General features: G+C 33.0%; 1 protein-coding gene across 6 annotated transcripts in view; it reads left to right on the forward strand.

Moving 5' to 3' along the window:
- PDS5B (PDS5 cohesin associated factor B) overlaps positions 1-17042 on the forward strand; it is a 195900-nt gene that overhangs the window by 113647 nt on the left and 65211 nt on the right. For all 6 annotated transcript variants that reach the window (XM_023250592.2, XM_023250593.2, XM_023250605.2 and 3 more), the window contains exons 14-18: positions 3393-3474; positions 6716-6764; positions 8969-9108; positions 10413-10528; positions 15372-15477. In XM_023250592.2, coding sequence (XP_023106360.1) covers positions 3393-3474; positions 6716-6764; positions 8969-9108; positions 10413-10528; positions 15372-15477 — 493 coding nt within the window. The remainder of the gene's footprint in view (positions 1-3392; positions 3475-6715; positions 6765-8968; positions 9109-10412; positions 10529-15371; positions 15478-17042) is intronic.

Consider the following 17042-nt stretch of genomic DNA (forward strand, 5'->3'; position numbering starts at 1 on the left):
TTTATTGTGTTCCTAAGATTCATCCAAAATATGTATAGCTTGTTGGTCATTCAATTTCACTGTGGTATTGAATTACGTTATGTCATGATGTCATAATTTTATTCTGTTATCTTGTCATTGGAAATTTGACTCCGTAGAAAGAATGGACATTTGTCTTTCCATTTTTTTTTTTTTTTTTTTTTTTTTTTTTACTAATGCAGATAGTACCATTATGAACAGTTTTCAATTGAGAATACACATGCATAGGTTTCTCTAAGGTATGGTTATAAATGGTTCTCAGATTTGGCTACATGTTGGAATTACTTGAAGAAGGTTTAAACAATACGGACACCTAAATCTCACCTTCAGAGATGGTCATTTAATTTGAAGTGTAGTCTGGGCATTGGGGTTTTTAGAAAAGTGTTTCTGTAGATTTTAATGGGCAACCAAGGTTTGGAATCACTGATGTATAGCTAGGAGTAGAATTGATGAGTATACACATTTTCAGTATTGTAAACTGGTGTCAGATTATTTTCCAATATGATTATACTAATTTGTATTCCCATCAGTGGCTTGTAATTTTTTGCATCTTCCTAAACATTATTAGCCATCTTATTTTTTGCACATCTTTTGAGTCTCAAATTTTATCTTTTTTTTTTTTTTTTTCATTTTCCTGAACAGTAATGATCATTTGCTGAAAGAGCCTATATTTTTTTCTATGATCATGTTCTTCTGGGGAAGACAAAGTACTTAATATGTTTTAAATTTTTGATGTATATCAGTTTTGGGTAAGCCCCTAAGTTAACTAAATATCTTCACTAATGAAAAAGAGAACAGAGGGAGGCTTGAGTGCTCTCTAATCCTGGTGTGTGTTGCCACCTCCCCCAAGTTTCCTAGAACAACTGTTAATAACAAAAGTTAGTGGTAGTTTCAGGTGTCCTGGTTGTGATCTCTTTGGTTAGGTTGGCTCTCCTCTCAACCCGTTTTTGTACGGCTTCATCTGGTGGGTAATTTGCCACCTGGGAGCAGAATGTTGGAAGGGAGGTTCTCTTCAATATTTGCACAGGTTTCTGACTGCAACCCAATGGTGGCTGTCTTTTTCTTTGAGTTAGTGCAAAACCCTAGGGAGGGGACTCGACAGATGACAACTGTAAGAAAATATATGCTTTAAGCAAATTTTTCACATTTATGTAGTGACAGAGCTGGAATTCAGGCTCATATGAAATGATACGAGTCTTTATAATAATGTTTCTACTATTTTTTTTTTCTTTTTAAGGACTGTTGAGAAGGGCAAACACAAGCATAAATTTGTCTTTGCTGCTTAAGATAATTTTATTAAAGTACTTCAGAGGATGGTTTCCCTAAAAATATATTACAATATAAATTCTTAGTGGTGGTCACTTTTTGATTTAAGCTATAGCCGTAATAGTTGAGAAGGAGATTTAGAATTACTTGAGATTTCATATTTAAAGTAACAAATAACAAGGGGCGCCTGGGTGGCGCAGTCGGTTAAGCGTCCGACTTCAGCCAGGTCACGATCTCGCGGTCCGGAGTTCGAGCCCCGCGTCAGGCTCTGGGCTGATGGCTCGGAGCCTGGAGCCTGTTTCTGATTCTGTGTCTCCCTCTCTTTCTGGCCCTCCCCCGTTCATGCTCTGTCTCTCTCTGTCCCAAAAATAAATAAACGTTGAAAAAAAAAATAAAAAAAAAAAAATAAAGTAACAAATAACTATAATAGGTAAAATAGTTTCTGTTTTAGTTTAAGTGAAGACAGGTTACAAAATCTAGGCCTGTCAGAAGTTGTAAGTAATAATATAGTGTTAGCAAGTGAGAGACCATTCATTGACTTTGGAGTTCAGGAATAATTTCACAGATGACTGCTCTGTTTCTTTGAAAATTAACTCTTAGCTGTTAGACTTTTACAGCCCTCTGTATACTGGTCATTTTTCTTTTCATATTTACATTCTTAAAACATGCCAATTAAACTTTTAATTGAAATTTAATAACTTGAAAATAGTATAGTTATTTTAAATTTAACTTCTAAGATACAATGTCCCCAGTACTGTTGGTTTGCCAGTACCATTTTGAGGTGATGACTGTAAAGGAATTTAAGTGTCCACATTTAAACTATTTTACTTCCATAAAGGTATCCAAAGGTATTCTTAAAACATAGTGTTAAGGAGGAGAATGAAAATTTTTAACAATCGTCTGTCAAAAGAGAAAGGGTGGTTTTATATGCTTTTTATGTACCGTATTTCTTTTTATGGCAATGCTTCATATGAATGATAATGGAGGGTAATAGATCTATAGAAAATTGGAAACAAAATAATGGAAAGTATTTGGTTTTGGAAAATTCTTTTTTCATATATTAAAATATATGTGGTTTTGAATTCTGTAACGTAATATTTCAATAACATTAGCTGTTCTCTTAGGATTTATGCATATTTTCTTGAGTATGTGTATAGTTTCATTTTAGATTTAAGTTTCTGCCTGAAAACAATAAAAGTATTAAGAGGACATCAAAAATTTTGCCATATAAAAATAGTATTCAAATAATATGTAAATACGTGTATGTATGTAATAATACATATTTATATAACAAACATATATAACATGTAAATACATGTACATGAAATTATATAGTATACATATTTTTACTTATAATATATGGAATATGTTATAGTTGTATATAACATAAATACCTGGTTTATATAATTTGTATAAACATGTTATTTAACTCTGTATACTTCATTCAGACTGTAAACCTCAGTGAGTCCTTAAAAATCTAAACACATAAATTGTACCTCTAAACTGTGAGAATTTGAGGATTAAATAAAACAAGTGAGAAATTGTCCTTTTTTAATTTACATCAGTTTGGTTACATATTTTAATCTTATTTAATGACTGTTTACTTATATATAGGTATATAATATATATTTTATATAATACATAAACGTAATCTATAAAGTAACATTGTAAATATTTCTGTTGTAGGAAAAAGTATCCCTCGTTCTCTCAGTATTCACTCTTTTCTGTCTTTGATTCCTTTTTATCCTGCCTACTGTAGGACCTTACTCCATCACGCATTCCTTTATTTCTAAAGGTTATAATCTCAGTAGGTAATTCTTCTATCCTAGTTTACAGACATGTTGTAGTTAATAATAGTTCTTCCCTATTTTTGTACAAACCAAAAAACAACCATTTTCTTTTAATACAAATATTGCTTCCAATGTTCGTGTCTTTTATGTAGGACTCTTCTTTCTCCCCATACATCATCAGTTGCTTAGTCCTGTGAAATTTACCTCGTCTCTCATTTTTTTGTTAATATTTGAACTTGAAAAGCAATATATTTGGAATATTCCAGTAGGATTTTTATTCTGTTTTGTTATTTAAATTGATGTGTTTGTGTTTTTCAGAGCATTGAATGAGATGTGGAAATGTCAAAATCTGCTCCGACATCAAGTAAAGGATTTGCTTGACTTAATTAAGCAACCCAAAGTAAGTTAAATTTAATGAAAAGTTTTTCTTTGACAAGTTTTGTAAAACACCTATATTTTAGTTACTCTTCACCATTGCTACAGTGTGTTGAAATACCTATTTCTATATGGAACCATTCTACTCGAGAAGCTATGATCTCTAATTTAGAACACTGAAAAATTTATTTTTATTTTTATTTGTTTTTGAGAGAGTGAAATTTCATGAGCAGGGGAGGGGCAGAGGGAAAGGGGGGAGAGAGACTCTTAAGCAGGCTCCATGCCCAGTGCAAAGCCCCAGCACAATGTCTGATGTGGGGCTTGATTTCACCACTGTGAGATCATCACCTGAGCCACCCAGGTGCCCCAGAACACAGAAATTTTTAAGAAATTGATTGCGTAAAACATTTAAAATTTACATTTACTATATTTGTAAAAGATGACACCTAACAGGAAAGAGAATGTACTTCTTTGTACTCAGAATTGAAGTTCTTTTATAGTTTAAAAAACAAAACAAAACAATAACTGTCATTGAAAACATAGAAAATAGAGTAAAACTGCACTCTGTCTTGCACACTAAAATGTTCCCATCATCTTTGAATAGTCTTGTGGTTTTAGAAAATTTTAGTATCATACAATTTTAGTTAAGTATTTTTATATTTTTACTTAAAATATCACGGTAGTTTTAATGTACTGCTTGATTTTCATAATTATAATTGTGGTGTTCACTCAGTTGATGTATTTTATTTTTTGAAATTTTACAGTGATTCTAGTTTTTTCCCCCCTTGAATATTTTTTGAGAATGTTGTATATAGGCCTGTAAAAGGTATAATTCATTGAAAAAGTACGTGTGGTCATTTTTTTTTTTAATTTTTTTTTTCAACGTTTATTTATTTTTGGGACAGAGAGAGACAGAGCATGAACGGGGGAGGGGCAGAGAGAGAGGGAGACACAGAATCGGAAACAGGCTCCAGGCTCAGAGCCATCAGCCCAGAGCCTGACACGGGGCTCGAACTCACAGACCGTGAGATCGTGACCTGGCTGAAGTGGACGCTTAACCGACTGCGCCACCCAGGCGCCCCGCGTGTGGTCATTTTAAATGACACACATAAGTGACAATATGCTGTTATGTTTTATTTCCTTTCAGTCTATAGTGGAATGCCTCACCACCATCCCCCCCCCCAAAAACTTCCACAAAACAAAACATATACTGTGTGGTCATAGAACAGAGGTCAATAGAGAGGAGTTGTTTCATGTTAGGGCTAACAGTAATCTCTTTGCTTCTGGTTTATTGAACATAACATAATCTCTTTGATTATTGAGTATATTGAACCTGCTAGAATTACTTTTTTCTTATTATAAATGACTTAAAACTAATATTAGTGTGATTCTGCTATTGCAGTATTTTCTCTGCCAACTAGCAAAATTGGAACATTCCATTTAAGTTAGTATGCTTCAGCCAGTAAACATGTGTTTCAGTTAATGTTCTAATGAGATAAGTTAGTGTATTTTAGTTAATAAGCTCTGGATAATGTTCTCTTATTTGCTGTTTAGAGCTGTATTAATTTACTTCCTTTTGGTCAAAGTTGCATGGTTAACCAAAAATATGAGATGTTTTCATGTGCATGTAAATAAAATTATTCCTGATTTTAGGCATTATTGAAGTCATAATAGCCAAGTAGTATATTAAGTGTGCAGGTCATATGTTGAACAGCATGATGTATGAGACTAATAAAAAAAAAAACTTTGTTCTTGACTTTCACTGTCCTTTTAAAATTTATTTAGTGGGACCTTCTTTTCCCTTGCCGGTTGATAACAAGTTGGGAGGGTCTTATAATTTCATTCTCATGTGAAATAACAAAATATAGTCTCAATTGAGTTAAAATGTTTTAATGTCTTCTACCTAGTGGAATTTTCCTTTAACTTGTCTTAAAATAATTACTGAGTTATCCAGGTTAAAGAGGAAATTCTCATTAATGTGTCAGGTTGAAGAAGAAACCAAATAGAAGATAGTACCTCACTTTATACTGAGAATTATAGTAGACATTATAGAGTTAAGGGTAGAAAAAATTCAAAGCTATATTTAATTTTTGGGTGTTTATATTCCTCTTTTACTAGGAAGACTCTTAGTAATCAGTATGTTTTTTTGCATTTTTCCTTATTCAGTCTGATAAAGGTAGTTTTTATTCCTATTTAGTTCAGCAGTATAGCCCTTCTTCTCTATGTAACTAAATTTAGATTTGCTCAGTGTCACACAAAGGGACATAATTTCTAGTGTTGTACTTTTGTTGATACTCTTTCCTTTTCATGTGGATCAACTTCTTGAAAGCCCAGCAACACCTGCTTCCCCCCAATTAAACAATAGAATCTTTTGATTCTAGACAGATTTATTCAAATGCTTTAAATTCCAAATATTTGGGAATTAACTCTTGAATTCTGTGTTTTGTATCTTACTTTCTCATAGCAAGCTTCTTCTAACTAGGGATGATTTTTTTATTTTATTTTTTGCCTTCACTCCAGTATTTTTCTGGTTCAGTATATTATACAGAGTTGCTGAATGACACCTTAAAAAAAAAAACAACACTAACTTGATGCATTGAATAACTAGCACCTTTAGAAACATTTTTTACACATACGACTTTACAGACTGTATTACATGAAGCACAATATGGTGACACGTTGATTTACTGAAATAGTGTTCATACAGCAAATAAACAGCACTCTTGGAAGAATCTTTTGTACATGTCAGTGGTGTTTTTGTAATGGTCTATATCTAGTTCTTCCCCATAAGCTGCATGACTATGCCTTACAATCCTCTGGCTTAAAAATTTTAGGAAGGCCTTAAGTCAACCGGCATTATATCCTTATCAACTTTTTGTTTGAGATAAGCTTAAAAACTTGAAAACCAGGTTATTTTATTCCTTTTCTAATCTAAGTTGCCCTGTTCTTTCACTACTAAAGAAAGCAAAATCTCTCCCTGTTTCTAAAGGTTGGTACAACAGTCTTTTGTTTGTTTGTTTGTTTGTTTGTTTGTTTGTTTGTTTGGAGGCTGACCAAACAGGGTGAGGGAAGAGATGGTGACAACAGAGCATTCACTTCCACTTTCATCCACTTTGTGGAGTTTGAACCTAGTTCAAGAAGGAGCTCACAGTGGTGGTGGTCAGGGTGTGGGCCTGGAACATTAGTAGGTTATTCTCTAATTTTCTGAAGGGTATGATGAAGATTATTAGGAAATACTAATTTTGTGTTTTTTGTGTGATTTACAGACAGATGCCAGTGTCAAGGCCATATTTTCAAAAGTGATGGTTATTACAAGTAAGTTATTTCAGATATTATATGTAAAATTGAAGGTTTAATTGAAATATTTGTTTTTGATAATTTGTTTTCATGGAGTTCCACTTTAGGCTCTGATAATACAGGAAAAGAGTCAAGTGTTTTTGATTGTTGTTTAACAGACAACTCAGCTTCAGCTTTTCTTGTTCTCTGATTCTCATTTATTTTGCTACACAGAATTTTTCTTTTTCTTTTGTGTGTTGGAATGAACAAATGCTGGAGAAAGGATTTATTATATAAATATGTTTTGGGGAATTCATTCAAATTATTGCATAACCTTGCATGAAAACGGAATCTTTTCCTTGGTGTTGCTTGCTTTAATGTGAATCTGTCTGAAGCTAATTTCATTCTGAGCCAAAATTTAGAGGAAAGGGTATACCTAATAACCACAAAAGAGCTTCTTTGGGGGGAAAAAAAGTACCGATTTGCTTTTTTGCTTTCAGTGATTTCAAATAAAATGTTATTGCACTTGACAGTCAATACAAAAGGATTGTGTGGCACATCTCCTTTGTTTAGTGCAAGGATAGGGCAGTGTAGCTGTTTTTGTATGGCAGTTGCTTTTCCACCCACCTCAGAGATCACTGTGTAGCATAGCACACGGACAGACGGAAAATCAGGTAATGCTTCTGCTGAGTTTCCACTTGGTAGTAGTGAACAGATTTATCTTAGATGGATTTCTGAGATGTTAACAAATATTTCAAGCTGTGTATGGAAGTAATGCTCAGGTTCTGAAGAGAACAGTAACCTAATTAACTGAATTTTAGACTAAGTGATAGGATTTTTGGCATGAGTACGGGTTTAAGACCAAAGTATCTTTTAGTTTTGGGCAGTTAAACATAAATTAGTTTTCAGTCTCTTTGGATAACCTTAAAGCAAGTGATTTTCTGGTATTGGTTTTTAATAACTATTTCCTCAGTAGTTTGGCTGTGGCGCTGTCTCTTAAAAGGAGATATCTCCTATATTTTTTCTATATTTTACCCCTGTTTTCCCAAATTCTGTTCTGAGGAAGGCTGGTATCTTGAAGGTGTTAATAGTACTGTTAGAAAAAAAGGTTCCATGGTCAAGTATGTTTGTAGAATGTTGAAATACAGGTTTTTTGTTTCCTCCCTCTTTTCTAGCTCTGTCTCCTCCTCCCCCATTTCCCATTTCCCTCTTCCCTCTTCCCTCTTACCTCATTCTCATTCTTTTTGTTTCTTAAATGGTAGATTTTATTGTAGCCTTTAATACGATACTTACACATTATGGAGGGGCTGTAAAGTTATATTGTCCAAAATTATTTGAAGACACTACAGTAGATTTTTTTTGTATTATAGAAACATGAAAAAGTCAGATAGTCAAATATTAATAATTAATTAATAATATAAAAGTATTAATAGATAGTCAAGATTAATAGATCCTCATTGATCTAGCCAAGACTTGAAATGGAATTTCAAAGTTGTATATGAACTTAAAGACTGCATTCATGTTTTAAGATTTAGTTGAGTTTCTACAACTTTTATTACAGTCCGTGGTTCTGTATTATAATTTCTGTTATTAGAAGTATCCTAGTCTGGTCCTCTGTAACATTTGTGAATAATTAAAAAAAAAATAGACACTAGGATTAGCATTTTACTAGCTTTCATAAGTGTTTTAATACATGGAAAAGTTAGGAGAGTAGTATAAAAATCATCTTTGATTCTATGAGGACTCATCCTTTCTCATGCAATCATAACATCCAGCAGCAATACCTGAAACTGTTACTCAGTGTGTGTCATCGACAGATAGCCATGTGTATATGAACCGGATGGTTTTAACAGTAACTCAGTATAGGAGAATAGTTTCTTAAAGGTGAAACTTACTGATCTCTTTCTGTGAGTTACAAGAGAACAGTATACACAACAAACTCGAGACAGTAATAAATTGGTATCTTCAGGTGGACATTTAATGCCCTTAAATATTATAAGGGGTATTTAGAGTCAGTTCAGTCTTTCCCTACCAAGATGTTTTTCACAGTGTTCTTGTTTCCTGTTTCTAGAAAGCAGAATTTAGGGAAAATTGACTACTGAGGTTGATCCACAATTTCTAATTAAACTAAACAGAATTTGTAAATTAGGATTATTAAAGTAATAAGAATGAAGAACGTTGATCTTCTGTTATTTTGAGAAATTTCTGAAATAGCATTTTAATTGGATTTTAATTGATTGAAGGAAATTTGCCAGATCCTGGTAAGGCTCAGGATTTCATGAAGAAGTTCACACAGGTGTTGGAAGATGATGAGAAAATAAGAAAACAGCTGGAAGTACTTGTTAGTCCAACATGCTCCTGCAAGCAGGCTGAAGGCTGTGTGGTAAGGGAAGACGATCAGAAGAGCTAATGTTTCAAGAAACCCTCACATCTTTTTTTGACCCTTTTTATAAAATAATTTATATTTGTTGGGTAAAATTTAGAAAATATCACAGAAATGACAGTACAGATAAACTGTAACCCCCGTGTAGAGACAATTGCTGTTAATACTGTAGGATGTATCTTCCAAAATAAGATATTATCTGTACAGCTTTGTGCATTTTACTTATTTTTATTAGTTTTTTGCAGCATTAATAGCAACATAGCGTACCATTGAATTGAACAATCCACTTATGTTACACATTGAGATTTTTTTCCCCAGTTTTTGTTTAAAGAACACTTTAATATCTTTATAGCTAAATCATTTTACACAGCCTTGATTATTTCTTTAGGATAGATTCAGTGTTGGATTCTGTCATTGTTGGAAAGAAGCAAAACTCAAAACATAATTATTTTGGTGGGATTTGTAGTTGTGGTTCCTGGTCATTTGACCATTTTTTTTCTCCTTGGGCATATTAGCCATTTATGTTTTTTTGTGTATTGTATGTTTTTAATCTTTGCCTATGGAATGACATTTATCTTTGTCCTATTGATTTGTTAATCATATATGTTAATTAAGCTGCAAATAATTATCTGTCATTTATAGTCTACCCTTCCGTTTTGATTTTGATGTTCTTTATATACCATAGTTTTATTTTTATCTAGCTAAGTCTATCAGCAGACTCTTTAAGGTTTTTGCCTTTTGTGTCCTGCTTTCAAAACCCCATTCTATCGCAAGTCAATGAAAATATTTACTGATGTAAGGATTTCTCAGTCTGTTGCCAGTGCATCTTCCGAGAGGTTTTTAATAAAGAGAAAACGATGATTCTTGTCTCCACCCCAGATTGACTAATCTCCTCAGTGAGGTCCAAGAATCTATAGTTTTAACAAGCTTCCTTGATTATATTACTCTTGGAAGTATTTATCTCCACTGACCCTTGGTTTTATTCTTTTGTACTTGTTCTATCTTTTTGGAATGTTTTTGGTATAGAGTATGAGATAGGGATCTGTCTCTTTATTCTGTATGTCTGTTCAGTTATTTCAAAACAGTATATTGAATAATCCATCTTTTTCCTGTTAGTTGAAATGTTACCTCTCTCATATGCAAAATTCTTAGTTTTGTTTGCTCAATTCATGCAATTCCTGTTGATTTTCTTATTCCAATACCAGTATTGCATGATTTTAATTACTTTAGGTCCTAAACATTTTAATGTGATGTATTTATTTAAACAAATTTTTGTAATATTTGAAAAAAAATCTACCTTACAGCGTGAAATAACTAAGAAGCTGGGCAACCCCAAACAGCCTACAAATCCTTTCCTGGAAATGATCAAGTTTCTCTTGGAGAGGATAGCACCTGTGCACATAGATACTGAATCTATCAGGTATTTGTATATAAAAATACTAAATTTTCGTTACTATTCATTCATTCATACTTCAGTCAGTTGCTTTTGAGTACCTGCTATACACAAGGCACTTAACTGTGTAGATTTTTTGTATATGTAAAATGGTTATATACGAATCTATATATGTCTGTACATCTGTCTGTTCATATATATGTGTGTGTAATGTATGTGTACACACTGATCTGTACATATCTGTGTATATTTATCTTGTTATTTATTTTAATGTTAAATATTACTTCCATTTAGATGAGAAAATGTCATTTTAAGCCTAGTTTCTGTTACCAGTATACCAGGAATTACTCTTTTTAGGTAGCTTGAATAGGATAAGTAATGCAGACAACTTGTAATTATGCCCTCAGGAAAAGAAAATTAGGTGAATATGTTGTAAAGCAGTATATGACGCATTTTCACAGATATTTGAGAACGCAAAGTGTTATTTTTAAAACAATACTCACTTCCGCTTATATATCACCTAACTGTGACATCTTGGAAAATACTTTTCTTTTTATGACTGTATTCCCTTAGGTAAAATGTTTTGTTTTGTTTTGTTTTGTTTTTTTTAAACATTTTCCTAAAATGTTTCAACTGGTTGAAAAAAGAAAGCACTTATAGAATGTGTGTGTGTGTGTGTGTGTGTGTGTGTGTGTGTGTGTATACACACATACACGCATACATACATTCATTACATTCTGATTTACTGGTCATCAGTAAATGAGATATATTACAGTCTACACTAAATAATACCATCCTGTACTCAGTGAACCCTTTTGGGGGATTTTTTTGTTTGTTTGGGAGGGTAGAAGGTGTAGCTTTTGGACTGTGATCCCCTGCAAAGTAGGGAGACACCACTTTGGATACCCTGTAGTCACTTTGGATTCCTCTTGCATCAGTTTTCATTTGAAGAAGGGTTTCTATGGTTTTAAAACAAACAAAAAAAAATCAGACCCCTCTATGTTAGTACTGAATCAGACTGAAATTCCTTATTTAAGTAAATAATCTCATGCTTTCTATACTCAAGGCAATGCTAGTTACATACTAGCAAACCATACTTTTTGTTTTTCATTAACCCTCTGTTTGGTAATGGAATAAAGAGTTTTAGCTGAGAGATTATATTATAGTTTCATAAAATTAATGCAGACAGTGTTCAGAAGACTCAAGGATTTCTCTAAGAGAGTAGTATTTGACCTAAGAGGAAGAATGTGTAAGATTATGTTTTTATGGAGGTGGGAGAAAGAATATTCTAGGCACTGAGGTTAATATAAACCAAGCTAGCTGGATAGGGAAAAAAAAAAAAGGGATATTTAGGAAATGATTGCCATCCATTTAAACTATAGTGTGGAAAGGTATAGAAATATTATGAGATAATGCTAAAAAAGGAGTTGGGATCAGATTGTGGAAAGCATTTAAGGTATAACTTTAGAGCTTTTACTTTAGTCTGTTGAGAACAGTGGATGATTAATGATGGGTAGGAGGAAGGAAGTAGAAGGGATAGACTGTAAAGTGTTATAAATTTTGGATGCTGGTAGTGGAATGGAAAGGAAAGATTATATTTGGGGAAGGTTTTAAAAGAATGGGTCATCTTACTGGAGATGGGAATAAAGTTGAGGAGTCAAGTCTAAGAACTCAAGTTCCAATGAAGCACATAGTAATAACTTTGAAAAGAATTAAGGGAGCTCATGTGCTTCTTACTTGGACATGACCAAAAAGTTCTTTAAAAATCAAGGAAAATTGAGCTTAATGTGAAACTGTGATAATGGATTCTTTCCCTGGGCAAGAGATTGTATAGAAAGAAGTAAAAAGATAAAAAGATCATGGACAGAACCTTGGAATTTTGTTTAACAGTAGAAAAATTACAGGAATGTAAGAACACCAGGTTTTTGTAGTGTTTTGAAAGATAAGTGCGAGAAAGTTTTCACAAATAATGTGTACCATGAACATTCTGACTGAGAATCAAAATAGGTCTTTGGCTTTATTGTCAATAGGTCATAGTGATACAGAAAATATATCAAAACATAAATAACAGTAACAGGTAGTAGCAGTTAGTCCTTATAAAGTGCCTGGGATGATTCTAAATGTTTATCTCTTTTGCTCATTTACTTCTTAACCATATGAGACAAGAAATGTTATCATTTCAAATTTATAGATAAGGAACAGTGAGTTACACAGATGTTGAATAATTTCCCCACTGCTAGGAAGTGGCAAATGACATTGTAACCCAGGAAGTTTGGTTCCAGAGTCCTCTTGGTTAACCATCACACTATATATGTCTCAGATTCCACTCTTAGTCCCCACCAGTAGTCAGTGAGTGTCAGTTCACCTAACTCTTCCTGCTAGAGTGGCTATTAACCTTTTTAGTCCTTGCCATTTTACAGGTGAATGATGATCTTCTTTTTTAAAAACAATGTGTCACTAATAAAGTTGAACATTTTTTCCCCCATATATTTCTTGGTTAATTGCTTTTTAAAATACTTTTCTATGAGAGACTTGGAGAAGTTGTCTTTTGCTTATTGGTTGTAAGAATCCTTTATAAAATAAGGCCATTAACTTAGTTCTATTGCCTTTCAAATTTGTATAAATTATATATAATTAAATCTGTCATTTGTTTCCTTTATGATTTTTCTGCCTTTGGTATCGTATTAGGTGGTTATGTTTTTTCTGTTTAAATCTTTAATTGGTCTGGAATTCATTTTAGTATAATGTGGAAATAGATATCCATCCTTTAAATGCTAGCTGTATCAATTCCATTTATTGGAAGATTCTTCCCTTCCCAATTTTGATTTAATGTTTCCTTATTATAGCATAAATTTTTGTATGATTTGGATTCTTAATGAATTTTCAATTTGGTTCCTTTGTCTTCTGAAGTTTTAATGATACTTTTTATCTTGTTGAGAAAGTTCTTTCATCCTCCCCCCACTAAAATTAATTGGCTGTTCCCAAACCTTAATTGATTTTTCCAGTTGAGCCATAGAATGAATCTGTTGAATCTTCTTTACCAAGTTGTGTTGCCCTGATACATTTGTAGATTTAGTGAAAAATGCCATTTGTATAATATTGTGTTCCCATTTTATAAAAAGACTTGTTTTGGTTTATTCAAATCCCTGTGCTCCCTTCATATAGTTTTAGAGTTTACACATAGATTCTGTGCATTTATAACTTTTTATTTTATGTATTTTGACTTGTCGTTGTGAATAGATTTTCCCTGTCTGTATTTTATAGGTGGCTTTGGCTGATAGAGAAAAGCACTGTTGATTTTTTTGTGTTTTGTTAGTGTCACGTCACTGAACTCTCAGTATTTTTTAATAGTTTTTCAGTTGATTCTCTTTGGTTTTCCAAAGAGGTTGATGCTTTTTCTCACAGATTTTTATATGACTGGCTCTTGTTCTTTGGTTCTTAGCTCAGAAATGCCTTTCCTGACTATGCTGGGTAACGAACTTCACTTCTTGTCTTTGCCTTCTTTCTAATCTTTGTTGTTCCCTGATTATATTTTCTCTGTATTTGTTTACTTATTTTTGGCCTTCCTTCACTAGACTGAGAGCTTCATGCCCTTAATCATGGAAGAAAATAATGAATTTGATTTTGGATAGGTGGTATTTTTCATTCCTGTGGGATGTCTAGGTAAAAACCCTTGGGGCCCCTGAGATAGTTTTATTCGGGATAGTTGGAGCTATGAAACACAGTTAATCAATAGATCAGCCACTAAGAGGTGATAAATTTTAAGGAGACCCTGAAGGGGGACAGATAAATTTGACTCGTAGCTTGAACTTAAATTTGAGTACATAATATTTTTGTAGAAATATAGAGCTACTAAGCATTTTAAGGAACATTGAACAGTTGAATTTTCCTGCTTTTGATACATACTATGTCTCTACCCTTAGTGTATGTTGTTTGGTTTTTATAAAAAGAATGCCTGAAAGTGTGAGTGATTATTTTAGATAATTGACATTGCATTATAAATGTTTATTTTAAAATAACAAACTTGTTTTTAGGGGCGCCTGGGTGGCTCAGTCGATTAAGCATCCAACTTCGGCTCAGGTCATGGTCTCGCAGTTTGTGGGTTTAAGCCCTGCGTCGGTCTCTGTGCTGACAGCCTGGAGCCTGGAGCCTGCTTCAAATTCTGTGTCTCTTCCTCTCTCTGCCCCTCCCATGCTCATGCTCTGTCTCTCACTGTCTCTCAATAATAAATAAACGTTTAAAAAAAATTTAAAAAAAAATAGCAAACTTGTTTTTAGAAGAAAATTCAAAGCATTTTGTTTCCTTTTTAATCTATTTTAATTTCTAATGAAGTTTTATTATAGGTCTATTATCTAGGTATTTCTACACCTTTCAGGAACAGGCCTGTGTGTTTCTGGCTCTTAACAACAGTACTGACACATAGTAATATTTGGCAAGTGCTTTTGGCAATATTTTGGCAAGTAATATTTGAAAGTGCTTAATGTTGCCGTTTATCCTTTATTTCAATATACATTGTGGGACTTCTGGAGCAATAATGAATTTTAGATAATTAGAAGACATCTGTTTATGTGTTTAGGCATAGATTTTCTATGGAAAATGCAAGAATAAAAATATAGATAGCGTTAATAAACAGCAAATCAGATAACATTTGGACTTCATTTGAATGGACGGGAAAATACTGTTTTGAAAACAAGTGCCTCAAAATACCTATTAAGTTTTTTTGTTTTGCAGTAATGTTTGGGAAACAACTATATCAGATTTTTATGTGTTTGGATAGGGTCTATATAGAAAATATTCAGGATTATTTTTCTTAGACATTGCTACTAAAGGCCACTTGAAAATATGACCGTCTTTTTCCCTCATACTTTAGTGCTCTTATTAAGCAAGTGAACAAATCAATAGATGGAACAGCAGATGATGAAGACGAGGGTGTTCCAACTGATCAGGCCATCAGGGCAGGTCTTGAACTGCTTAAGGTAAGTCTGCATGTGGTGAAATGAAGAGCCTCATCAGGTGACTGCCGAATATGTATAGTATATGTTTTGTGTGCTTCAGACTTGCTTCTTAAGTTTATAGAACCTGAAGTAAAATTTCTCAATCATTTTAGGTCATGTAGAAATGCCTCATTTCCTCTAACATGTAAGCTAAATATTTTAAGGTTTAAATTGTATAATATAGCCTAGTATTATTACACTAAAATAGTGAGTTATACTTAGAAGTTGTCATCAGGAAGCAAAGATGGAGCCAAATTCTTCCTAAAACTTCATTTTACCTTTTATTTTGTTAGTTAAAATAAGCTACTGCCTTGTACTTATTACAAAAATACCAGTTAATTGTTGACAACTTAGAAAGTATAAAATTATAAAGAAGAAAACTTTCATAAGCCTATCATACATAAACATTTCTTTTGTTTCCCTTTTAATCTTGAAAACAATGCACACTTTATATAGTTGAGATTAGACTGAGTGTATAGTTTTATATCTTGACTATTTTCCCTGATTAAATTACAAGCATTTTTTCAGTGGTTTTTAAGATAGTGTTTTTAAGAGTGCCAAAAAACATATCTGATTTATGGCTGTTATTTATTTGATGGATGCGTTTGGGTAAGTTCATTGCCTCCGCTTCCTTATCTGTAATGGAGATAATGATAGCACTTATCTCACAGAACACTAAATTAAACCATGTACGTAAGTTTCTTAGCACAGTGTCTGGCTCATATTAAGAAACATTACTTTTTTTGAAATGGTGATTAGTTCACTTTTGCGGTGTCATAGTATTCCCAACTGTTTCTCTGGATATTTAGATTTTTCTAATTTTATTCTTATAATCACTGCAAAGATAAATATGTCTAAGATCTCTTGCAAATGCCTTTTTTAAAAAAAGTCCTGAAATGTAAAGAGAATGATCAGTTTCAAAAATTTTTGATGTATATATTTAGTCGAATTCCTTCACAGAAAAATCATACTCCTATATAATTCCGTCAGCAGTGAAGGAAGGTGCCTAACTTATCTTCACAAACATGGAATATTGTAAATTTTAAAGAGATTTGCTAATTTGATAAGTAAAAATAATGTTTTAATTTGTGTAATTATTGCAGTGAGGTATAACTTCCATATGTTAATCATTAGTGTTTTCCTTATGGTGAATTCATTATTTTTTATCCTGTGTTCATTTTCTACTGACATCTCAATTTTTTGTTCTTTTTAAACTGATGTGAGTTTTTTATTTCCTTTGCTTTTTTATAAATAAAAAAATAAAATGTAATCTATTATATGTAAGTTATAAGGTCTGGTAATGAAGTGAATACAGTGAAAAGTAAATAGGATGCTAACTCAAATAGAGTATTAACAATTCTGTTGAGGGGCACCTGGGTGGCTCAGTTGGTTAAGTGTCCAGCTCTTGATTTCAGCTCAGGTCATGATGTCACAGGTTCGTGGGATCAAGCCCCGCATCAGGTTCTGCACTGCGGGCTCTGCGCTGACAGCACAGAGCCTGCTTGGGATTCTGTCTCTCCCTGTCTCTCTACCCCTTCCCCGCTCAC

Source organism: Felis catus, chromosome A1, assembly GCF_018350175.1.
Source record: "Felis catus isolate Fca126 chromosome A1, F.catus_Fca126_mat1.0, whole genome shotgun sequence".
Lineage (NCBI taxonomy): Eukaryota > Metazoa > Chordata > Mammalia > Carnivora > Felidae > Felis > Felis catus.